The sequence below is a fragment of the Nakaseomyces bracarensis genome, assembly GCF_045282275.1.
Source record: "Nakaseomyces bracarensis strain CBM3 chromosome Unknown Scaff13_0, whole genome shotgun sequence".
NCBI lineage: Eukaryota > Fungi > Ascomycota > Saccharomycetes > Saccharomycetales > Saccharomycetaceae > Nakaseomyces > Nakaseomyces bracarensis.
Genome location: NW_027263959.1, coordinates 1,495,114 through 1,520,165, shown reverse-complemented (window position 1 = coordinate 1,520,165; position 25,052 = coordinate 1,495,114). Strand labels below are relative to the sequence as shown.

Below are 25,052 nucleotides of genomic sequence, written 5' to 3'. Positions count from 1 at the left end.
TTTAAATAATTATGAAAATTTAATATAGTTGTTAATGATGATTAAATATGCTATAAAGAAATTTCTTTTTTTTATTTACAAGAGTTTTGACCTATCGATATTTATATACTGATTGATATTGTCAAGGAAATGGGAAAAATCCATATTCTTCACTCCTTCGATTGTTGATGAAATTATGTATCCTTTCTCAACTGTAATGCTTTGAATTTGGTTGGTGATGTTATCTCTTAATTCCAGTTCAAACTTGGGTCCCGTATGAAACTTCCATTCTGATGACTTAAGTTTGTCTATCATTTTTGATATCTCATCGTTAATAACATCATATTCATTACATATGTAAATGTCATTCTCAAGAGAAAATAATTGGTTGTAACCTGAAGTACAAATATCTAAGAAATATTCTGTTGAAGGGAGTGGTAGATTTTTGATCTCTGATCTAACGCTATGGACACTATTAGTATACCATTTGACGCCATCAATTTCAGAAGGTTTTAATAACATTTTGAAATCTTCCAAGTCTGAGTTAATCAACATTGTTCCATGGTGGTAAGCTTTTCCCTGAGCAACTTTATAAGCACTACCACTGATTTTGTAATTTGTATAATTAATATCTCCTCTTTCGTTTTGCATTATTGGTAGACTAGGATCAACACCTTTTAGCCAAGCGACTATCTTACTATTGAAAAACTTCGTATCGAATTCATCTCTGGACGAGATATACGAATAATTGACATTTCCTCTATCGTGGAGTACAGCACCCCCACCTGAGAGCCTCCTTAGAAAATTATAACCCTTCTTATCTAAATTATTCAGATGCAATTCTTCCCAGACGTTCTGATTCTTGCCAATAACAGCACACTTATTATTTATATAAAAGAGCAGTCTGTTACTATTGAATACTTTTCGTTTGATATCAATAGGTGTATTCCTGAAAATATAATCCTCTAAGGCTAGGTTAAAGTAAGGGTTATTTGATGTACTTTTCAGAACAAATTTACCTGGAGTTTTTATTAGGTCTTGAAATTCATTCCTATTAGAAATGTATTTAGGTGACGGGCTGCTTTGGGGCCTACTTTCTATATTGTATATTGATGCAATCTCCTCATTGAGCTCATCAATTAATGTTTTACCTTGGTCAACACCTACTTCTTTAGTGGAAAAACTTCCATTAACTGTTGTGTTATCAGTAGCTGAAAACATTTCCTCATACATGGTATTAAGTTCCTTGTATTTTTCGTCACATTCTTTTAAATCAAATGGTGCTTTGGTGCCATTTGAACGTCTGCTTATTATTCGATTTCCTGAGAGCAACTGCGGTGACAGTCGAAAACTAGAAGTTCTAAACATTCACTCAATGTAATATCGTCCTATTTGCTATTCCTTCTTCCTTTTTGATTTGGTTTGACCTGCACCTCATTTAATGTGTAATATTAAAAGAAGCTTATTAAATTTGTTATATTACCTCTTATAACTTCATGTATATCCAACATGATTAGTTTTCGTTTCTTATAATATATCATATATATAAATCAGGTAAAAAAAAAAGAAAGAAAAACAAAAAGTAAGAATAATTTAATTATCGGACATCCTTAATTTTTATTAAATTTAAACGGATACAATGGCATATTCATTGAGTCAGTAGAAATCATTCCGGATTCAGTAGTAATATTGGCATGGATATCATCCACTATAAATATAATTAAATCGGAGTCGCAATTAAAGCTCTTTTTAACAAGATCAATTAGAAATCCGTGAGAGATACCGTCTTTATTTTCCTTAGTTGAGAATGTCGATGCTTTATCATGAGTTAAATGAGTATTTTGAATATGCCAAACAATCATTATATGTGAGCGAATCTGATATTTGTGTGTCAGATGACCGGTTAAGAAGATTACAACTTCTATCGCCATCATACAAAGACAAATGCCGGTATTTAACGCAGAGACGTCTGGATTCAAACTCCGATGACACTATAAGAGATGTGAAAAAACTTCGGACTGATGGATCAGCCAGATTATATACCTCAGTTAAAGAGTTCTGGAAATTCATCAGCACCGAATTAGAGAAATTAACCGCTTCTTATGCTGATGAGATTATACGGTCATTTGGTTTAGACATTAAGGGTGCGCCAGAATTAGAAAGACAAAAGTACAGAAGACTAAATTCATCAATGAAGGTTATTATTACTAAACTAAAGTGTCTCCTTCTTGCGACCTCGACTGTTGCAGAATATACATTTCTGAACTATCCAAAACTAATGCGGAGTATTTGTAAACAGTATAGTGCATTAGATTATGCATTTTATGCATTTATAACCCATTTGAAAGAACGACTGGGAAAAAGTTTGAAAGGTATTCTAGAAGAATCCATCGAAACCTTAGATACTAATTTGCTAAATGTAAACAAGCTCCATTTCGATACTGAGTTTTCTTTATTTTCATTGCTAAGTTTCTACGATTTAGAGATTACCGAGGGATATCCAGTAGTACAATTTCTCGAGGATCATATAAATAGAGAAATTAAGGTGCTGATGAATTCAGAAGTTGATGAAGCCTTTCTAGAAACTGTTTACATGGGTGCTAGAAAGGAAATACTTTTATCCAAACTATGTCACTCCGAAGTTACGACCAGTCGATACCTACAAATATTATTAAGTGAGGATATATTTATAAAAGTGTTAGAGTACATATTAGAAAAATATGAAAATTTACTTGAGAAATCCAGCGAGAATATTGAGCTCCGAAAAGATGACATCCATTATAGCTTAAAACGTTTCTACTGCAATAATGGCCAGGTTGAGAACTACTATCTTTATATTAAACATTTTCTTCATAAAAGATTAGCATTTGCAAAAGTTTCGAAGTCTTCTCTAGAAAATGTATTTGTGGAGGCCACCAACCTTTCCATACTGTTCTACTTTGATAGAAAAATCCTCAAAATTCTAATGGATGAGTTAAGCGCGTGTTACCATGGAACTCTGCAGATGTATGAAAGTTTTGAGAAGCTTTTAGAATTGAAAATTAGGAAATATAATAAAAGTCACGAAAAAGCTATCGAGTCTGGGTTAAACTACAATATCAGAGATGATCTGATGAAAAATCGGTTCCATGATCGTTGTCTTTTCCTTTTACCGAGTGCTCTCAAATTTGAATCCTCATTCCTAAAGTTACATCAGCAAAAACTTTTCCGGAGGGCCATTATGCAAGGTCCTGAAATTTATGAAACTATCAGTGACTTTAGCTATCTAGAAATGAATGTCATGTATACCCTGATCTCAATGTATGAAAAAACGGATGAGATGCACGGGTTATATGATCTCTACCTCTCACTAAGGAGAAGTTACTTGTTTTGCCAAGATTATAAGAAGAAAGAAGACCAAGATGTTGTACCACTTATTATCGATAAGAGAAATGTACCTGTTGTGTTCCAGAAGGAACCTAATGAAGATTTGATATTACCACAGCAACTTCAAGAGCAATGGGAAAACTTACACAACTTTTTCTACTCTAATACATCTTCAGCGGATGTTAAGAGTCTGGTGCCTATCTATTCCTTACAACATTGTGACGTTGTTACACCTTTCTCTAATATTAACTCAAATGGGGAAAAACTAATACTAAATCTGAGCATTTATCAGACTTGTGTACTGAATCTCTTTAATGACAAAGACGACCTCGCTATTGAACAGATATGTGAAAAGACAGGACTAAAATTGGACACTGTACTACAAGTGTTGGAATCATTTGAAGCTCCTAAGCTTATAACTAAAAGCGATTCTCGATACCACATAAATATGCAATTCCAAGCAGATCCAAAGAAGATTAAAGATGGTAAGCTTAGGATACCGATGGTGGTCTCACACAAAAAAGGAAACGTGAGAAGATCCACTCCACCAACCTCTTCTACTGAAACATCCAGTACGGATACTAGAAGACCGCATAGTGAGGGCTACAGTTCATTATGGAGACAAGAATTAATCAAAGCTGCCATTGTTAGGAACTTGAAATTAAATGAATTAACAAGGGACGAACTGTATCAACTACTATTACCACACGGTACAAGTATCGGTGAATTTAATGATGCATTACAGAAACTTGTCTCTGATAAAATAATAGAATCCACTTCCACTGGTTTCAAGTACTGATAGCATGTTTTTTCCACTAATATATATCTATGTAAACCCTAATCATATCTTTCGTAATAATTGACATAAAGGAAATTTTTTTTTCTCTTCAATTTCATCTTCGACATAAGCCAATATCTCGAACTATAAAAAGAAGACCTTGTCTTTCGTTCATCATTGTTTTAAACGTCTTCAGTTGATCTAATTGTTGTTAATGGTTTTTTCTTTTATTATCTCCATTATTATATCCTAGCAAGACAACTGTATAGAGATACAGTAGAAAAATCCACCTTTTTTTTTTGGGTTACTATTATTTTTTTGATGCTTATGAGACAGATGTCTCTACATTTCAAAATATAGAAATCATAAAAAAAAATGTATACAAATCTTTTAGAAAAGTGATGATATATTTTAATGCATAGTTCAACTGATTAATCTTAAAGTGAAGATAAAAATCATCGAATTTAGTCTTTCGCTCCTATCTGACTTCTAAAAGATAATTTATCTAGTAGTTCTCTTTCTTCTTTCTATTTCCTGCTATTCTATAATTTTATTCCTATCTTTTCTTCAAAACGTAAATCAACGACATCACGTATCTCTTTATTCCTCCCGTTTTGGGAAATCCAGGGCTCTTTTCAACCTACCTAGGTTGCTCTATTACTACAGTTTTTTGTTTTTTAAGGGGTAATCAACCCTTTTGCTTTAAAGGTCAAGCGAATCGAAGTATTTCTTGTATAAAAAAATAACAACCCCTAATTCATTTTTTTTCATTCCTTTCTATTGGGCATTGTCCTCTCCCAATACATTCTCTCTTTGTGTGTGTGTCTCTCTCTCTTCTTCTTCTATACTCAGTTACTTTCAATTTCCCTTATATGGCTCGTTTTCTCGATGATATGATTTACAACTAATAACCTACAAGGGACAAAGGGAAAAGGCCCTTGCGAAACTCCCTTTTTTTTTTTATTCTTTCATCGTTAAATCACCCCTATTGCTTTCCTAGCCTTTGTAAGCGGAGTAGTTTAGTAGTAATAATCATTTCCTGCTATGATTTGAGCCGGTTATTCGGATCATTCGGATTAAAAACTTCTCGTTTTAATGAATTTCCAATATATTAAATGATGTGTCTCTTATATCGGTCATTAGATCGTTTTACTAAAAGCCGAGTTATTTTATTTTCTAATAGTTTTTGTAAAATTATATAAGTGGAGAACTGTGTTAAGGGAGAGTCTAGCATTCTCTCGCACACACACACATGCACACTACCCTCTCTTTCTCACACATACATATACTCATTCTGTCCTTATTAGACATATATAATAAAACTAATCAAATATTTAAATCACGGAGATTAAAAGTTATAATAAATAAAACAATCAATAAAATAATAATAAAATTAATAATAATAAAAATAAAAATAAAAATGGAAATAGAAGATAAGTTGTGGAACTGTGTGCGGTACAGGACAAGATTAGTAGTGGTAGTGCTTCCGCAAGGTAGCAAGTCTGAGCCTATAAAAGCTATGCACGATAAGGAAGAAACAATAGAGATCGTCCCCGGTACCAAATCATTTAGTACCTTTGAGAGGCTATATGGTCCTGTTTCAATACCCAGTTACAATATTATTGACCCAAACGGAGAGGTGTATACTACATCGAACATTAATGACTTGCAGAGAAAGCTGATGGACGGGAGTCATAATAAAGTAACAAAGTACGAAACGTCATCGCAAGATATTGAGAGGAGACGTATTCTCGATTTGATAGAAGCTGATAAACTTGAACGGCAGAACAAACATTTCGGTGAAACTAATGTTATGAAACCACTAGATCTGGTAGATAAATTTAAAAACGAGCGTATATTAGACACGGATACATGTACATTGCAGATAAGGTTTACTAATGGTGACTCAGTCAGGTACACTTTTGATTCCAGCAGTACATTGAAATCTGTTAGGGAATGGTTAAATGATTTGCGCACCGATGGAGAGGTACCTTATTTATTTCATAGGAATATTCCAAGGATGGATTACAAGCCAGAAGATGAACTAAAGACCTTGGCTGAGCTTGATTTGACCCCTAGATCTATACTAATGATGAAACCTAACGATTTAAGACCTAGAACAAGAATACAAAAGAAAAAGAAATCCCGTAGAAGCTCCATGTTAAAAGAATTCATAGTGAGATTAAAGAAATGTTGGATAGATGACCAGGATAGTGAAGAAAATAACAATGGGCTTATGGGTGACATTATAAAAACAAATGATGAACAACCACCAAACCCTTTGATCCATAGAACAAGTACTGATATTTCGAATAAGTCTTCACTGGTAGGAAATGGTCAATATAATAGCCTCTTAGAGATGAATCAAGAATTGGATACTCCTAACGACCCAACTATATTGAATGGCTCCACGATAAAATTCAAAAAATCATTTGAACTGGGAGGTGATTTACCTTCAAGAGCCCAATCTCCAATTGCATTTTAAGATCGGAAATTTTTATTACCAATGAATATCAAAAATACTTGACAAAAAAAAATAAACGTGAGGAACATTATGCGAGCTTAAAATATATATATATATATTATTTTTGTTCAAATTATTATGGATCTTGTTAAAATTCTGAAGTCATCTTTAATTTCCGTTAGCTTTTTTATCAACTTAATCCTGACTTTGGTCAAATTAGGCTCGTATATTAAAGGTTCTTGTTTTAATGATACTTCCAAATAATAAATCTCTTCTTAAACAAAGGCGTTACTTTGAAACGTAAAATATATTTATATTCCAACATGCACAGAAAACTCTTTCCAACATATTTAATTGTTATTTATTATTTTTTTTTTTTTTTTTTGCTATATATATATATATTTCAATTTTAGTGTTAATGATACCAACTAGATAAACAATTAATAATAAAGTTATCAAATATTTATATTTATATAGTCCTTTATTTTAATCAGTTATTATTTTCTTATTCAGTTATTCTTACAGTTCTTATTTTTATTGCTTTACTCTTCAAATGTCTTCTTTTTTTTAATAACATTAAATATTTGCTTTTTTCATAGTTTTAAGGGCTCAGTAATGCAGGTGTTCTCATACCATTGGAATATTTAAGGTGACTAGGTGAATAATAGGATTTAAGAAGAATAAAAAAGATGTTAGTTGTAACTGATTATATATCATCTTTTCTATATTAAGACATAAACGACTATTAAATTAATTATATTTGTAATGCATTAAAAGTCTATTTTTATTAATAAGTACTATAGTAATTTACCAGCAATTGTACATGCAAAGCAGTGATTAGGAACTGTAATAGTATATAAGTCAAACCTCTTCTTGGACTATACTTTTCTCCTCTACCTTTATACCATTATTAATATGCTCTTGATTTTTAAATACCCGTGGTTTTTCATTATCAGTAATTTTTAGTTTATTCAATTGCTCAAGCATTTTGTTTTCATCCTCAGTGGAGCTACTTATTTCAGATACCTTTATTGAATCATCAGATCCCAAAGGACTGTATTGTAATTCACGTAATTCTTCTTCAAGTTCGTCATCATCAAATCTTGCAATTTCAGACGATAGCATTTTACTCATCTCATCTGCATTAACATTCTCCTCTCTTAGCTCTTCCAACAAATCTTGTACTTGATCCAGAGGACCTATTTGGTCATTAATAGTGTGTATAACTGATTTGGATGATTTTAATGCGCCAAATAGTATCAAGTTTGAAACACTCATGTCCAATTGATATTGAATTTCTCGTAAGTTATTCCTAAATGTCAATAATCTGTATAGCACTCTTTGGGCAAATAGACAAGCTTTCTTATACTCTAATTGTGTTTTCTTTGGTAATTTAAAGAAATCTTCGTTGAAGATTTTATATCTGTATTCATTTACCTCAACCTCGTATTTTTCGATAGCCATCTCAATATGACTTGAGCAAGCTTTAATTTCCGCTACCCTTTCATCATTTTCAGAGATATTTGTCCCAAATTGCTTGTATATACTTTCAACAAGTGGATCGATAATTTTCACGAGGTTTTCATTACGCAAAATTATTTTGGCATGGAATTGTAGGTAATCTAAAAATACTCTATGTTGAGCATGATCATTAACTGATAAAACAGTAAGCATTCCGGAACGTTCATAGAATTCATTCTTGGGTAACACTAAGTCACATATGGTTGTAGCCTTCGCTAGAATATTATGTTTAATTACCTCATAGATTGTCTTATATTTATCTTCAAGAAGAGGCATTATTACAAAAGTATCTTCCCTTAAATAGTTAGAATCAGAGTCATTACATCTACTGTGAAACCTGGTCATCTTCTGTAAAGATGCTCTACGTACCCACTTGAATATTTTGGAGACGGTTCCATCCGTATCTTCAGAGTTCACAGTTTCAAATTCCTGCAGCCTAATCAGTACTTTTTCCTCCACTAATGCATCTATTACAATATCAATACTCTTTGGATAACCATATTCTTTCATGTATAGTGCATGTAAGAATCCGTCTCCCGTTCTAAGAAGAATGCTATTCATATCGGGAAACACATTTTCCAACAGATGTATCTTCCAGGCATTTATATTAGCACTGTACCCTTCCGGATTCACATCCTCCAGTAATCGAAAGTCCTTGTATAAGGAAGGTATTCTACTTTTAGAAACCACAGATTGCATCTTTTATTTTTCTATGAAAAGACTTATTTTTATATGCTTTGAATTGATCTAGGTCGTTATTTTGTTCTATGCTTCAAAAATATTATCAACAATGTGTTTATTTTGATCTGGTCGTTTGTATATAGAATCAATAATTATATATTCATATATATAGACATCCCCATCAGAATTTAAAAAAAAAATTAATTAAATCAATAGTATAAAAAAATCATTATATCGGCCCTCTAAAATTCCGATGCCCCCAAGTTAATATAACAGTGCCTGGCTTACAGTTTTCATAAAAAAAAAATTTTGTCAATTTCTTTTTTTCAATTTTTCAATTTTTATCTGCTTCTGCAGGAATTTCTTCGCGGCGATCGGTATATCCCCGGACATCACTTCAAATTAAGGTTTATAAAGATTAATGTGTCATACGACACATTCTACGCGCCGTGGCCTACCTAATTTTAGAAGAAGAAAATGCTTAGGCGCATCAACCTTCTATTTATTTATTTTTCTATTGCCACGGAAACCAGAGAAGAGATCATAGGGACTGATACATGGACCCTTAATCAGATATATGTAATTAATTTATATCAATAGCAAGATAAAAATAATTAAATTTAGATTGTATTATTACGTGGAATTGAATGTAGTGTACAAAATTTCAAAAGAAAAGAAATATATCTATATAGGTATATAAGGGATTTTTTTTTTTTTATAAAGAGAAAAAGGAGCTTAATAATATTATAGATACAAAGAACCAGCAGAGACAATATCTCTGTGAATTAGTTTCAGTACGGTTTCCATTTTTTCTCTTAGGGCGGTGTTACCAATTGTATTCGCAACATCAACAATCTCCTTCACAAGCTCCTCTAGTCTCTTGAACATTCTAATCAATGAACCTTCGTAGACATCTGTCATTTTACAGATTTGGGTAAATGTAGCACCTTTACACCATTCGTATACTACTTCCATCAGTTCGTGACGGAAACTTTCAACGTAATCCTTTTCAACAATTTCAATTTTGGAGTCTTTCATGATCTTGGCAATCTTTGCAGCCAACTCCTTCAAGTCCTTTAATGGCTCAGCTAGTTCTGGTTTTAATTTAGGTGCCTCTTTACAACGTTCTTGGAAGGCAAAACAGGATAATAGTGCGGCAGCTTGTTCTGGTTTCAAAGCACTGAAGTTACCGTTGAAAATAAGTTCTGTTAATAGCAGTTCATCACCACTAGAAATTTCACAAGCTACTCTACCTTTCAATTCAATAATATCATTTGGTGTGCTGAAAGCCAGACGACGAAGTACTCTCTTACGCTTACGTAAATCGTCCAGCTGTATAACTGCTTGTGATTCTGTAATCTTTGCCTTTAGTTTTTTCATGTCATTAGAGATGCTATGTTTCTTGTCATAAGTTTCGTATAGCTCTGTTAATTTTACCGACCCGCTGAGAGGATTTTTTTCTAGTTTGTCTTCTAACACGCTAATCTTCTTTTGGAGTTTCATGAAATCATCATCTGTAATCTTCATATTTTTGACTGGATCAATCAAAGGAATACCGCTAGGAAATCTTCTTCCTACCTCCTTTAAGGACTTGCCGACTGTATCAGTTTGACCAGAGGCCTTAACATCCTTAGGCATGAATAGTCTCATATTACCGACATTTCTAATGGATGACAATGTTATTGGAATTATAGCACTGATAGACTTTTCACCTTCCATAGCTGGACGGATACCTTCTGGGAAAGCAGGGTTAAAAGGTTTTATTAGATTTATTGGGGAGTCGATAAACATCTTGCTTACAACAACATTAACAATATAAGAGTCATAATCAGAATAAACAGCTGTCGGGTTACGTTTATTTACTCTTTTAGCAAAATCAACAACTGCAGCCCAGCCATAGTTCTGGTCATTATCAATAACAACTTCAACAATTCTACCTGGTTGTAAGAAACTTAAAATGTTTGCTGGATGCGTAATAACTTTACGTACATCGTCATAGTAACCATTTAGGGTTTGCTTAATCTCATAGTACTCTTTGATTCCGGATTCATCTTCAATATGAATATCATCATATTGTTTTTGATATTCAATTAATTTCTTCTCCATAATTGGGACTGAAATGACGTTCTGGAATTGGAAGAATGAATTCTCTAACATGAATTCAGGAGAAATACCTTCTACTCTCATCAAATTTAGAATCATATTATAACCAAGATGGAAAGCAGAGTCTAGTCTATCAGCTTGACCCTTAACCATACCCTTGGCTACTTGAGGTTCCATCTTTTCATCAATCATCATTATAACAATACCACGATCATCTAAACCACGACGACCAGCACGTCCAGACATTTGAATATACTCACCACCAGAAACCCATCTAAATTGTTGACCATCCCATTTTCTGACAGAGGTAAAAACAACTGTTTTAGCAGGCATATTCAAACCGATCGAAAAGGTTTCAGTAGCAAATAATACCTTCAAAAACCCCTCCTGGAAAAGAATTTCAATAACCTCCTTCAAAATTGGTAATAAACCAGAATGATGAATACCGATACCCCTTCTTAATAAAGGTAATATATGTTTGATTTGAGGTAATACTCTATCATTTTCTGGAAGTAATGCAATCGCATTGTTGAATATTTTGGTTAATGCATCTTTCTCATCATCAGAATTAAAGTCTAATTTAGACATCTTCAGAGCTAATTCTTCACAGTCTCTCTTACTAAATGAAAAAACAATAACTGGGTTGTATTTTTTCTTCCAAATCATTTTCACAATTTTATAAATATCACCTTTAGCATCACCTTTTGCTGGACCACCTTTAAATGTTTGACCTTTTTTACCACGTGAGTCAGTTGAGCTGGGATCATCACCAACTTGATTACTAATAGATGCCATGGCTTTTTGGAAATTCTCTTCCCTGAAAGTACTTTTTTCATCAACAACGAGATAAATACCATCACCATGAGCTGGGAACAGATAATGTTGTAAAGGTGTTGGACGAAAATTCGTATAAACAATATGGCAAGGCTGGGAATGGATTTTACATATCCATTCAGCAAATTCCATTGCATTTGGAATCGTAGCTGATAAAAATACATAACGAACCTTGTCAGGTAACAAAATGATAGTTTCTTCCCAAACAACACCACGTTCTTTATCTCTCATGTAATGAACCTCATCGAAAATAACCCACGCAACTTCTCTCATGACTTCACTACCTCTATAAAGCATACTTCTAAGAATTTCTGTTGTCATAACAAGACATCCTGCATCTGGATTAATAGTGATATCACCAGTCATTAAACCGACATCTCCAAATTCCGCAAGCAATTCTCTGTACTTTTGGTTTGATAGAGCTTTAATAGGAGACGTGTAAATAACTCTCTGTTTATCTCTTAATGATTGTGCAATTGCATATTCGGCAACAACAGTCTTACCAGCAGATGTATGAGCAGACACTAGCACAGATTCCCCTCTATCGATACAAGAAATGGCAGTATCTTGGAAAGGATCTAATGTGAAAGGGTATGTACGAGCTTCGTTAGTTCTCTTATGTTGACCTATTGGTTTATAGTCATAATTTGGAGGCAGAGCAACTTGGTGACGAACTTGATGGGATAGTTTCACCTTACCGTCCTCATCCACCTCGGTAGTGGAGCTGGTTGATAGACCTGCTGAGGCATCAACTTCTCTAGAGGCTTCTTGTTCAAAAGCATCGGCAACAATTGGAACAATTTTTGAGGATTCCTTGCCATTAGAAGACTTATTAGGCTTTACCTTTTTCTTGACATCAATGGTAGTCTCTTCATCTGAAATCTCATGCTTTTTGTCACCAGACGATGCTAGTATATGTGTATCATTGGTTTCTGGCTCTTCATCTGAAACATCTGGAACGTCTTCTGGAGCAGCAGAAAAGACGTCAAATAAATCGTTCGAATCCATTATTGTAGAAATGAAAATTATTGCTCCCTGTTCTGAGAGCTGATATACGTATTCTTGAGCTTGAAGCAGTTCTTGGTCTTTTAAAGAAGGTAATGTGTTTATCAAAATATATGTAACATTAAGCTCTATTGATAAACTCATCGCCTACCTCATCGCTTTTTTTTTCCAAGAACAAAATTTTTCAAAACATTAAGTGTTACCCGACGTTGATCATTTTACAGATGGTACAAGTGCAATATCATTACAATTAGATGCTTGTACTTCTGATGAATGTATGAATTAGTTGAGGAAATACTTTATAGATGTTTTGCTATTTACGTTAAGTTGATTAGGTTTAAATATAAAAAAAATGCCGAAAAATAAAATGATTTAATTAATTACTATTATGCAGAATATCCTGGGGTATGCCATGAACATTTTTTAAGGCATTCCATTTCTCTCTATCATATTCACTCATGACAATATCTGGGTATCTTTCAGTAGAATCTGAATTCGATGATTCAAGGGAGGCTCCACTAACCTCTCGAATTTCATGTACATTAACAATAGGAGGGACATGAATTTCTTCTGAAGCTTTATTACCTTGCTTATAGAAGCTAGACTTTGAATTCATGTGAATGGAAATTGGTGCATCTAATCTATTATCTATAGCTACACTATGACGTCGTAAATCGGCCTCGTTGTAGGTCTTTGTAGTGTTACTGCGACTGATATTGAATTTAGATGGGGAGTATTGTTCATTACCCTGAAGACTCCGTATATAACTGAAATCAATACTTCTGTTTACCTTATGACTGAAGCTATTGGAATACTTGACACCAAAACCCTTAACCTCGTTAATTGAGTTTGAAGTAAATGTATCAGATATATTGGAGAAGGACAGCTTCTTGCTTAGTTTCTGTCTTCTAATTGATTTGGTTGGAGACGACTGTGCAGAGACATTAGAAGGAAAGTGTTGGTTAATTAACGAGTTCCCACGGGAATGACCTAGTAAGTTTGTTAACCGACTATTTGATTGTTTATGGCCGAGGCTTCCAGAACCTGACAAAACAGATATAACTGACTTTGTAGGCGAATGTCTAGTATCAATGTCATAACTAGTATAGTTGTCAGCTATGAATGACGAAGAAAAATTTTGGTTTAAGCTCTCCTCCATAGCTGTATCGTCGATGCTGTTATGCTTCTCTTCATCATGTAGATATTCATCTAAAGCACTGATTGTATCAAGGTTAATATCATTTGTTATGCTGTTATCGTCAGACATACTAAAAGACTCCGGGATTTTTCGATCGACATTATTTCCTTCTATGATTTCTTCACCGATATCACTACTATTTGAGCTATCAAACGTTTTCGAAGGAAAGCTAAAGGATGTAGATGTTTGTATACCTAAACCAGCTAAGGGCAGGCTGCCTTCATTTTCCTGTAATGTTTCTAACTTTTTAAGGTTAAACTCTGGTGTTTTTGCACTCTTATCCAATGTAAATACTGGTAATAACAAACTTTTTGGTCTTGAGTCGATTTTATTGATAAAAGAATCTTTATTTTCTTCCCACATTTCTAATGAAATGTGACTTGGGTAATTATGGGCAGAACTTGGTATTTCATCACTATCTAACTCATTATCGTGCGCTTGTGGAATAGTATGCAAATCGAAATTATCTAGAATGTTATCAGAGGCAGCAGACAGCGTTTTGAATATTTGATTCTCAAGTGGAGGCGGCAGTAATGGAGAATTATCAAATTGATGAGTCAGCTTTGGAGTGCTAGGAATATTTTCATTTGCTCGTAAATAAGGAGGAAGTAGCACATTGTCAAATCTACCTATAGCATTTCTTTCATCTTGCAGTTGGAGCGAGTTCATATTTTCTAGTTGTTGATCTTTTTGTTGGTTAACATCAAGAATTAATGAATGAGATGTATTTTCTGCTTTAGATTCCTTATCGTTAATGGATCCTACAAATGGTATTAAATTCTTGGAGAAGCCCGAAATCTCAGAAAATATCGTACCTCTTTTATTGATAGCTGTCGGTTCCAATTGAAGAACATTTTTACTATTCAATTCTTTTTTGTATATGTTCTCGTTGCTTTTTCTAAATCTTTTATTAAACCTTTTAAACTTTGACAATATTTTTTGTCTTCTTCTTTTTGTATTAGGAGATTCGTTATTAGATAGATATTTTGATGTGTCTGCTAATGGATGCACAACAACTGATCCGTGCGATATATGACTTGAATTGTAACGAGATTGTATTGCTTGTGCCCCAACCAAATTAACCTGCTTATTTATCAGATTAGAATGAGGACCTAATACATTATCTTCTTGAATTGTTGTTATATTATGGCCTAAATCCAAGCTAGGTGTTAAAGTCTGAGAAGAATTTTTTATAGGGATAAACTTTTCATCATAGATCACATTTGTTTTCTCGAGTTGATTATCAGATATTGTAACATTATTAGTCGAGGGTCTCTCTATTAAACTGCTACCTAATGTAATTCCACTGATGAAAAAATTTATTATCAGCAAAGATTGTAGCGCGGTAAGCACATTTTTTTCCTTTTGTGAAATAATTGACATGTAATTTGTGTTGTTAACCTTATGGAACAAATATACAGTACTCCATAGTGCGATCATCTGGAAAATTAATGGAATTATAACATTATTAGCAGATATACTATTAACTTGTAAGGAGTACTTAAATTTTACCCATCTAACGTTTTGGGTGAACGTTAATATATTATTCAGACCGAAGATAAATGTGGAACATATTATTATTATTAGGTCACCGTCATTTCTGTGACTTTCACTGAGTAGAACAATTGCCAACGAGCCAGTCGCAAACGCTATTAGTCCACTCACAACTTGAAACTGTGTATCTAACGGATGTCGACACTTCATTAAAAGACAGTTTGGATTTTTGTTTCTTTACAAATATCGATCCAGTAATGATTTTAAACAATATCTTATCTGTGTAGTGCTTTTTCAAAACTTTTCCATAAACTTTTACTCTTATCCATTAAGTACCTTATATTATAAATTTATTTTCGTAAAAATATTTGTAAGAAATGTAGGTGATACGACATTTTTTTTTAGCATAATCAATTGAAGAAAATCTTTAAATCATCTATTATAATAACTGGGAAGCAATCCATGAACCTTTTTGCTCCCTTTCTTAACTACTACCATTGTATGTGTATACAAGAGTAAAGTATTTATTTACGGTTTACCCAATTAGGAAAAATCTTTAATTATTTTTTCAGTTAGGAAGATAATGGATTTAATTTTTTTTTTCACTTCGCCATTTCTAGCATATGATGAAAAATGTTATATCGAGTCCAGTATTGATCTAAATCAAAATAACAATCAAATCCTACTAAGAGAAGAACTGGTAATATACTTTATTATTCTCTCTAGCTTAAAGGACCTCTAAATAGTTTACTAGCTCTTTTGTAAAATATGTCTAACCAATCTAACCAATCTATCTACTGTTTTTTGTTACCTTACTATTCAGTTGCCTTTCTATTCAGTTTTACCAACAACTTATGAATAATAAGGACAGTTATTCAGTATCTTGCAGAATCTAATAGGCTGTTAGTATATACTATTTAATTCTTTAGGTCAATGATATAATCGCCTATTATTGAATTCTTTATATTTCAACACTTCGTCACTTTTTCCTTGAAATTTAATGCTAGTTTTGTGCTTTTCTAATACTAAAATAAATTTGAAATAATTAAAACAGTTCATATCCCTCTAGGATTTTTCACTTTGAGAAGTTATAGTTATCTCTCAAACTTATACTTACAGGCTGATTCATTCTACTGTTATTTAATCTTCTAAACCTATGAACTCATGGCTGTCAAAGATAACAAGTCGAAATAATAGTAACTCCAGAAGTGCGAATAAAAAGCCACATGAAAGACAAGCTACCACATGGAGTACTATTGGGAGTAGATTTAAAACCTCTACTAAATCTGTTAATAATACCCAGTTAACATTTAATGGTTCTGGAAAATCTGATACCTTATTTAAAGAGGTTCGCATAGCTAAAGGTACTACATGTGATGTGGTTGTTACGATGGATCAAAAGCTAGGTAAGTTAGTTACGAAGAAAATATACACAACTGATAGAGACCCTTCAAAGGACTATAGGGAGAGTATGGCGAAAGTATTACTCAATGAGTATGAGGTTCTCATAAAACTGAAAAATGCCAAATTTATCGTTGATGCATACGACATAAATATACCTAAGAAAACGATTACAATGGAATTTTTACCATTTAGTCTTAGTCGAGTTTTGTATATGGACCTATACCCTACATTAGAAGAAAGGAAATGCTATTTTAACCAGATTTGTCTGGCTGTTGAGTACTTGCATTCGCACGGTGTTATACATCGGGATTTGAAATTAGAGAACATTATGATTACTGATAATGCTTGCCACATAAAACTTGTCGATTTTGGAGTGGCTGTGATAACAAATGGAAATAGCACATTAACAGATTGTAAAGGCATGTGTGGCACAGAAGCCTTAATGGCACCTGAGGTTCTATCTAGTATTGATTATAAAGGTCAACCAGCCGATTGTTGGTCTCTCGGAATCATCATGTATCAAATGTTTAATATAGTAAGAAATGCTGGTAGGTGGAAGCCTGATTATCCGTGGTCCGCTGCAAGAAAGTCTGATCAGATTTTCAAAAAGTATATTGAAAATAATGAATCGATAATAGTAGATAATATAGAAGATGATAAAGACATAATAGAGCTTATTATCCAGTTTTTGAAAATAGACACTACAGAAAGAAGAACGATGCAAAATATCTCTAATACAAATTTTATCAACAATACGAAAAACCTGACGCACAATCATGATAGAACTTTGCGTGTTTGTAACAACATATTTGATGTAAGAAAGATGTGAACACTATGCTAATATTATCATTTTCTATATATTCATCATTTACAAATTGCAACTAACGTGTTCTATACAAAATAATTTCTGATTGCTTGAAGTATCTTCTGCCATCCTCATCGATAATCACTAAGCTTAAATAGTTTTTGACGTTGAATTGATTATTCGACATAGTGGGTGTTAAATTGTAACCTCCTAAAAATAATCGTATGGGTATTGTTTCTCCTTTAACTGGAGATCCATCCATAATTTCATACCTAACAGCTGTTGTGTCAGTGAGTGTATTACCTGTGTGTAAACCTGACGATTCTCTTGTTATCAAACTTAATTCCATATGTTTTATTTTTAGTCGAGATAGTAGGAAGTATATCCTCCCAACTATTACATCTTTTAATGTAAATTGACATTTAGAGTACTCAAATTCTATATGTAAACAATTCTCGATACCTATATCCAATTTAACTGGCTTTGTTACAACATCATTTTTGCTTTTTCCTTGTTCGTTAACTTCCTCGGCTGTGTTAACATTGGAGCCATTGGCCTCTATTATATTTTTAGAGAGATCGTTGTATAAATAAACCCATAGTCTCTTCATTTTTGATATATCAGCGGATTTTCGTATCATTGTAACTTTTACAGCGTATGTAACATCAACATTCTTGCCTCTATAGGACTCGTATTGTTTATTTATGTCCTTAAATGAAAATGGAAAGGTTTTTGTATGCTGTAGATCACCAGGAGGACAGAGATCGTAACTTAAAGTTAGAAACTGATCTACAGATTTTTTTTTAGCATCAACACTAGCACCAAATGCTGATTGAGAATTGCCACTGTTTGAGGCACTGCTTCCATTAACCATATCAATAGAACCAATTACGGACACTTTGACTCCAAGATGATCTACTCTCTTCCCGTCCCGTACTCTAAGAGTGATATTACCACTTATTGATTCACCATCTTCATATAGGGGGTAGCTTTCCTTTAAGGTCTTTGATCCAACAGGATTGGCAATATCTACATGTTTCCTTGTCTCCTCTCCATCCAATTGGATCTCAATGTCTACCGGAGGTTTAAAAAACATATTTTTTTTGCTCTATCTTTTATTATGTCTTATCCTTTCTTAGCCTCTAATAAGAAATGTAACAAGTTACCAAAAGTATTAGTATTTCGTATGTACCTTAAAACCAGGACTTAAATATCGTCTATCTACTTGATTTTGCTCACACTCGGCCCCTTATGACAATTCGATGCTCTCAAAGTTATAGGTCACGTGATTATCATTTCTGAAAGTTCTGGCAAAACCAAGTATTGATTGATGATATGATTCCAAAACAGATAATGTACGGTAAGATCGTAAGGATTGGTTGTTATACTTCTTTTCATTGATTTTGGGCGGTATGTTATGTTATGTAATAAAAATATAAAAGAAATACTTGAGTTAGTTACTAAAGTTACTAAATAACCATGTTGAAAATTTTCATATATACAGTTTTGTGAATAAGATTAATATGCTACAGATATGCTATTTTGAGTGTTGTTCTCATGAATTTTTTGTTCTGTTTGTGTTATTTTTAAAAACCTATTTTTTTTTTTTATTTTTTCTTTCTTATTTCTCTTCTTTATCTAATTCGTAAACGTGCATCTTAGATACTACACGTTCATCTTGGACTAAATTCTGAGTCCATTCACTGTTTTTCTCTTTACCTGTGTTAACCCATTGTTTTGGCCAATCCGATTCTTCTTCGACAGCGAGATTAATGTGCTCCTTCGGTTTGTAGTTGACGATGTTTTTTTGTTCGACAACATCTTCAGTTTTAGCACAAACTTCTTCGACAAAGTATCTTCTCTGATAGAATCTGTAAATTCTCTCTGGAACTGTCAAGAAACCAATTAGATTTGGAACAGGTACTACAAGAACTGGTTGGTATAGCAAAGAAGGAACATTATTTTTAGGGTTTCTTAAAATCTTAGAGGAAGTTTCTCCTAAGTACGGCTCTAATTCAGAGGGTATTTTAGTATCAGTAAATTCTTCTTTCTTTATGAAAGGTTTCAAGAGTTTTATTTTTGAGTTATCTTCATCTTCCTCCTCATTCTCTTCTTTAACCTTATCTTCTTTGGTAAGGTGTTCACTTTCATCTGCATCTTGAGATTCTCGTAAATTATTGTCATCTTCGGGTCTAATGAGCTTTGATCCTATTGTCTTTTCATTTTCTTGCTCATTCGTTTCGATGGGGGGTTCTAAAGGTCCTAATAAACCCTCATGTAGTCCCGTAAGATATTCCTTATAGGCACCCCTTCCAACACAAATTACTCCACCAGCCAATTTTGGATCAGCTATCAATGAATCTTCCTCCACAATACCTTTTAACTTCGGTACTTTTTTGTAAATCCCCATGATATTTCTAAAATCGAATTCGGCCTTAAATTTTCTTGCCTGTTCTGGATCAAATCTCTCATTATCACCAGCATCGGTTGCCTCCTCCTTATCGCTATTGCGCCATGGTAAAGATTTTGAAATAAAGGAAGTTGAGTTCCGATCGCTGGATATGTTACCTTGCTCTACCTCTTGTGAGATAATATCCTTTCTCAGTTGCCTTATCCTTGATGCCACTTCAGTACGAATCAAACCCTGTCTATCTTCTTCAATAACCTCATAGTCTAACCCAGCATAGTATAATATAGGTTTGATATATCTCCTCCAGATTTTGAGTGAAGTATCAAGGTAGTCATTTGGAGGTGGAGCGATGAAAACAGTGATTTTCCTGGGCGTCTTTGCCACATCAATATGTTCTAAAGACAACGGTTTTACAGCCTCGCAATACCTATTGATAATTTGCCTTTGTTGGTATTTATCATAACCTATACCACTCAATGAACCAGCAAGTACAGTCCAAAATATCATCCAGTTCCTGGATGGTAGCTTCACACTACCTAGGCCCAAAGCCTTCAGAGCCGGATTCATTATTTCTCTTTCGCTCTTTTAATATTTGTATTTTACAGTATTACTTTCTGTTATAATATACTTATTTCATTATTTTGAGAGTTACATATTTATATAATAGAGATAATGCATTATTTAGATAGATTTTTTTTTTCAATCGTTCTTTGAATAATCAAATCAATTATTCAATAATTTTTCTTTTATTTTTTTTGTAATCAGTTCGAAACTCCACTGGGACCTACTTAATTTCATAAAAAAGAGAGTTTTAATTTTTTTTTGCTTTTGTCATATTTGAGGCCTATCACAATCCTTCGTCAGACCATTTCAAGTTGAATCTCCCTTCTGGAACTTTGTAATTGATGATTAAGTCAATGACCTCTTCTGGTGTGGAGGCTACTTGAAGTATTTGACCATTAGATTTGCTAATAAACCCAGACTCGATGGCATTTTGAAAGAACTGCAACAGCGCATCGAAGTACCCATTGATGTTCAACAACACTACAGGCTTCCCATGAATTCCCAATTGAGACCAGGTGATACATTCAAGGATCTCCTCCAGTGTACCGAACCCGCCAGGCAGTGCGACGAACGCATCGCTCATCGATGCCATTAACCGCTTCCGCGTATGCATATCAGGAACCACGGTGGTCTCCCCAAACTGCGAAATCCCAGTAGTCCCATCTACAGGATCTTCCCCAACAACATCTTTATTACTTCCGTGTTCCTCTGTCGTTGTCGTAGAACCTGCTGTAGCGCGTTCTCTCTCTTTCGCCACTAGTGCGTCTGGAATCACACCATGCACGCGGCCCGCGTTATCATCCCCAACAGCCGCACGCGCAACACTCCCCATCAACCCAGCGGTCCCGCCACCGTACACCAACGACCAACGCTTCTCGTAGATCAACCCCCCAAGCTTCGTAGCTTCCCTCTTGTACACAGGATCGTTACCGCCAGACGACCCACAATATACACATACAGCCTTCATTCTCCTCTTCTTATAGCTATCTTGAAACGTTTATTCTTTTTTTTACTCCTATTCCTAAATTAAAAAGAACTATGGAAACAATTCTATCCCCTTATTTTTTCTTCTATTCTTTATAAATTGTTTTTGTCTTATCTGCCTCTATAACCAAATAAAAAAAAATTAGGGTTCGTTCACCATGGTAACGGAAAAACTAAACCCTAAAAGTTTACACACATATATAAATTAAAGTCACATGCCACGTCTACAATGACTAGGAAATCAAAAAAAATATGACACAAGAAGAAAAGAGCTATCTAAAAAAAAAAGAAAGAAATAGAAATACAGGGAAAATTGTGTAACCTCTCGGGTGTATAATTCATATTATCAGGATTATTGGCACAAGGCAACACAAAAGCACGCACAGAAGAGTAAAATCCAAGCGATTAATGAAATTTTTATTGCCTGTTTTGATTTTTTTTCTTCAATTTGGCTCAGAGGAGCGATCAGTTTATTTTGTATGTTTTTTTTTTATTTTTGGCAAGAATTAAAAAACAATGGGCACCAAGGGGACCTAATTTCAATATGTGCGGTGGTTTCTACACGGAGAGCCTTTTTTTTTTTCAGTCCTTATCCATTAAAAGAATAGAAACCATACACAAGCTGAATTATTTGACAAAGACAACGACAAAAGACTGATGAGCTAAGTTCTCTTTGTCCAATTACCAATAATAAAAAAACTTTGAGCTACATATATTAAGAAAGGGAAATAAACGGGAAAAAAAACTAATGTATTATAACTCTTAACTTTTTTTTGAAAAAGTAGAAAATTGTTAATTATTTTTTGGGTAACAATAGTTTATAATAAAACTAAATGAACAACGTGAAATGGGAGAAGGAGTGGTTCATGGGCATATACATAATGGGGATAAGTACACGTTTGTTCACGGGCATGTGCATAAGGCGGATGGGGTCTGTGAAGGGTTTGATTCTGATTGCGATGATATAACATCTAAGTTGATGCTGGATTTTGACTCTACCAGGAGATTATCCTCTTCTGTTCCCATGGATAGGAGGCGGAGGAGTCTTGTGAATGGTAGTCCCAGTGTTACACCTGTGCAGTGTTGTAATCCCAATATCTTGGAGATATGTTGCGATCTTGACCATCCTCAGAACGATTCCTTACAGGACGGTATACAGTTTTGTACGTCAACATCCACGGCTACACCAAACTATCCTCATTATCAGAACACGCAACACCAGGAACCGATGATAAATAATAATGGTCATAAGCATTCGAAGCAAGATCAAACTCATACTATTACTAATAATAATAATAATAATAATAATAATAATGTTAATAATAATTACAATAATGCTAATAATAACAATAATAGCCAATATTCTAACGGCTTTATTAACCCAGTTTCACAAGATGACAAAGATATGCTGATATTTGCTGACCATAACAGTTTATTTCAGGATGCTCAGTTTGGTTCTGCCACAGCATCTTCTTCAATGGCCATGCCTAATGAGGTCACTAACAACGATGATGAGGACCTAAGGATCCTCCAGGACCTATGCAATATATCACAGTTGTATGAGATACCGTTGGCCAAGCATATCAATCATCATCACCATAATCACGAGCATTTGGTGAATTTGTTGGAGACCCAGCTCCCTTCTAATACTAGGGGAACCAGTAGCATTAGCGTCAGTGACCCCTCTGTAGGTAAAGTTGAAGGCGGGAATGGTGTTGACGAAATATCTTACAAGACAGCGTCTCAAATTCCTAGTATTGGTAATACCGGTGTAAATAATGACAGCAGTAACCAACATCACCACCATAGAATCCAGGTTCATACTCATGATATGAAGGATTATGTATCTCAAAAAAGGAAAAAAAGGAAACTCATGGAGTCCCCGATGATAAATAACAAGACGCTACTCTCCCCACAACCGATAACTTCTAATGACAGAGAGGTAATTGGTAGTCGTGCGGGATCCGCTAGTATAGGCAATACCATAAATTTCAACTGGAATTTCAAGGAAGATGAGGACATACAGTGCCAGTGGGATAAGTGTGACGAAACTTATACAACTCTGTTTGACCTGCAAAGACATATGCTAAAAGATCATATATCTAATGAGGATAAACAAAACATCTTCAACGGAGTAGGTCATGACGTATCGTTGTGCCAATGGAAAGACTGTGATTTCAAAGGTGATGATGTGTGCTCGTTAGTAAACCACATTAATGATCAACACGGTATTCACTTTGAAATTAATATTTTAAACGACCAAGTGAAAAATGGATCTCCGGCCAATGGGTCAACTTCAGCAGAACAGTTTTTTAATAATTCTAACGAAAATCTCTCGAATTTCCATTCAGAAAATAGTAGTGATGCTAACAGAATTGAAAATCTCACAATGGATTCTGATGACGAAAATAGCATTAAAAAAGAAGACAACAATGGTACATATAAATCTAATGAAAATGGTGAATCCTATGTCTGTAAATGGGGCGGATGCAGCAAGCATTTTGACACACCTGGCTCCTTAAATGAACATCTTGAGACAGACCATCTGGGCAAAGGTAAATCAAGGTATACATGTGGATGGGATGGTTGTAATAAAATTTTCACACAGAGACAGAAACTCGTTAGACACTTAAAGGTGCACTCGAAATTTAAGCCATATAAATGTTCTATTTGCCAGAAATGTTTCTCAACAGAAGATACTTTAAACCAACATAAGCGCATTCATTCAGGAGAAAAACCTTTTGAATGTCATATTTGTCATAAGCGCTTTACTATCGCTAACTCGCTAAAAATTCATATAAGAACACATACTGGTGAAAAGCCATTGACTTGTAAAATTTGCGGTCGATCATTTAATGAGTCGTCCAACTTGAGCAAACATATGAAAACGCATATGAAGAAATATTTCTGTAAAGAATGCTCAAGAAGTTTCGACACACTAAATAAATTTGAATCACACAAAAAGAGATGCCATTCAAATGAAACTTCGTGATATAATTCGAAATTATATTGAAGGATTTCGATATTTTATAACTTGTTTCATTATAAAGAGCTGAAATGTTTAGTTTAATTACATTTAATTGTAACTTAACTTGCTACCAGTCATATTGCTCTCTAAATTTTAAAGAAAAACATTGGAAATGGAAAAAAAAAAATTTCCCTTTGAAACCTATTTATGACGTTGTTTTTTTTTTATCAAAAACCAGCAGATTTTGTTATTGTTATTATTATATATTCCAGAGGATTGATGTCACTATTGGCATTTGTTCCTTTATCCAACTAGCATTTTTATAGCAAATTATAAATTCCATATTATCTCTTTTTTTTTTTTGAATTGCTAATGTTCCATTGCAGAGTCCCCAGCATAGGCGTCGTATAATTCTTAAGACAGCCTTTGTATTATCAAAAGAAGTAAGATTACACTAATGATCGTTCGTAAATGATTTGCCATTATTTAACTTG

General features: G+C 33.8%; 11 protein-coding genes across 11 annotated transcripts; 4 read left to right on the top strand and 7 right to left on the bottom strand.

Annotated features, from left to right (window-relative positions):
* Positions 1-75: 75 nt before the first annotated feature.
* On the bottom strand, positions 76-1,347 carry AIM22 (putative lipoate--protein ligase; the record flags this gene model as incomplete). The annotated part of the gene is made up of 1 exon (XM_071054871.1): positions 76-1,347. The coding sequence occupies one exon, from the start codon at positions 1,345-1,347 to the stop codon at positions 76-78; it is 1,272 nt and encodes a 423-aa protein (XP_070909564.1).
* A 439-nt stretch (positions 1,348-1,786) lies between these two features.
* On the top strand, positions 1,787-4,144 carry RTT101 (cullin RTT101; the record flags this gene model as incomplete). The annotated part of the gene is made up of 1 exon (XM_071054870.1): positions 1,787-4,144. One exon carries the CDS (start codon positions 1,787-1,789, stop codon positions 4,142-4,144), a length of 2,358 nt encoding a protein of 785 aa, XP_070909563.1.
* A 1,399-nt stretch (positions 4,145-5,543) lies between these two features.
* On the top strand, positions 5,544-6,608 carry UBX6 (Ubx6p; the record flags this gene model as incomplete). Its single annotated transcript, XM_071054869.1, has 1 exon — positions 5,544-6,608. One exon carries the CDS (start codon positions 5,544-5,546, stop codon positions 6,606-6,608), a length of 1,065 nt encoding a protein of 354 aa, XP_070909562.1.
* An 840-nt stretch (positions 6,609-7,448) lies between these two features.
* On the bottom strand, positions 7,449-8,807 carry CHM7 (phosphatidic acid-binding protein CHM7; the record flags this gene model as incomplete). The annotated part of the gene is made up of 1 exon (XM_071054868.1): positions 7,449-8,807. The coding sequence occupies one exon, from the start codon at positions 8,805-8,807 to the stop codon at positions 7,449-7,451; it is 1,359 nt and encodes a 452-aa protein (XP_070909561.1).
* A 726-nt stretch (positions 8,808-9,533) lies between these two features.
* MTR4 (ATP-dependent RNA helicase MTR4) lies at positions 9,534-12,875 on the bottom strand (the record flags this gene model as incomplete). The annotated part of the gene is made up of 1 exon (XM_071054867.1): positions 9,534-12,875. One exon carries the CDS (start codon positions 12,873-12,875, stop codon positions 9,534-9,536), a length of 3,342 nt encoding a protein of 1,113 aa, XP_070909560.1.
* Positions 12,876-13,107: 232 nt separating this feature from the next.
* IRC8 (Irc8p) lies at positions 13,108-15,633 on the bottom strand (the record flags this gene model as incomplete). The annotated part of the gene is made up of 1 exon (XM_071054866.1): positions 13,108-15,633. One exon carries the CDS (start codon positions 15,631-15,633, stop codon positions 13,108-13,110), a length of 2,526 nt encoding a protein of 841 aa, XP_070909559.1.
* Positions 15,634-16,579: 946 nt separating this feature from the next.
* RNJ42_04701 (RIO1 family) lies at positions 16,580-17,656 on the top strand (the record flags this gene model as incomplete). Its single annotated transcript, XM_071054865.1, has 1 exon — positions 16,580-17,656. One exon carries the CDS (start codon positions 16,580-16,582, stop codon positions 17,654-17,656), a length of 1,077 nt encoding a protein of 358 aa, XP_070909558.1.
* Positions 17,657-17,708: 52 nt separating this feature from the next.
* On the bottom strand, positions 17,709-18,728 carry PEP8 (retromer subunit PEP8; the record flags this gene model as incomplete). Its single annotated transcript, XM_071054864.1, has 1 exon — positions 17,709-18,728. One exon carries the CDS (start codon positions 18,726-18,728, stop codon positions 17,709-17,711), a length of 1,020 nt encoding a protein of 339 aa, XP_070909557.1.
* A 525-nt stretch (positions 18,729-19,253) lies between these two features.
* On the bottom strand, positions 19,254-20,609 carry TIM54 (Tim22-complex subunit TIM54; the record flags this gene model as incomplete). The annotated part of the gene is made up of 1 exon (XM_071054863.1): positions 19,254-20,609. One exon carries the CDS (start codon positions 20,607-20,609, stop codon positions 19,254-19,256), a length of 1,356 nt encoding a protein of 451 aa, XP_070909556.1.
* Positions 20,610-20,889: 280 nt separating this feature from the next.
* Positions 20,890-21,573, bottom strand: LOG1 (Log1p; the record flags this gene model as incomplete). Its single annotated transcript, XM_071054862.1, has 1 exon — positions 20,890-21,573. One exon carries the CDS (start codon positions 21,571-21,573, stop codon positions 20,890-20,892), a length of 684 nt encoding a protein of 227 aa, XP_070909555.1.
* An 864-nt stretch (positions 21,574-22,437) lies between these two features.
* ZAP1 (Zap1p) lies at positions 22,438-24,582 on the top strand (the record flags this gene model as incomplete). Its single annotated transcript, XM_071054861.1, has 1 exon — positions 22,438-24,582. The coding sequence occupies one exon, from the start codon at positions 22,438-22,440 to the stop codon at positions 24,580-24,582; it is 2,145 nt and encodes a 714-aa protein (XP_070909554.1).
* Positions 24,583-25,052: the final 470 nt, after the last annotated feature.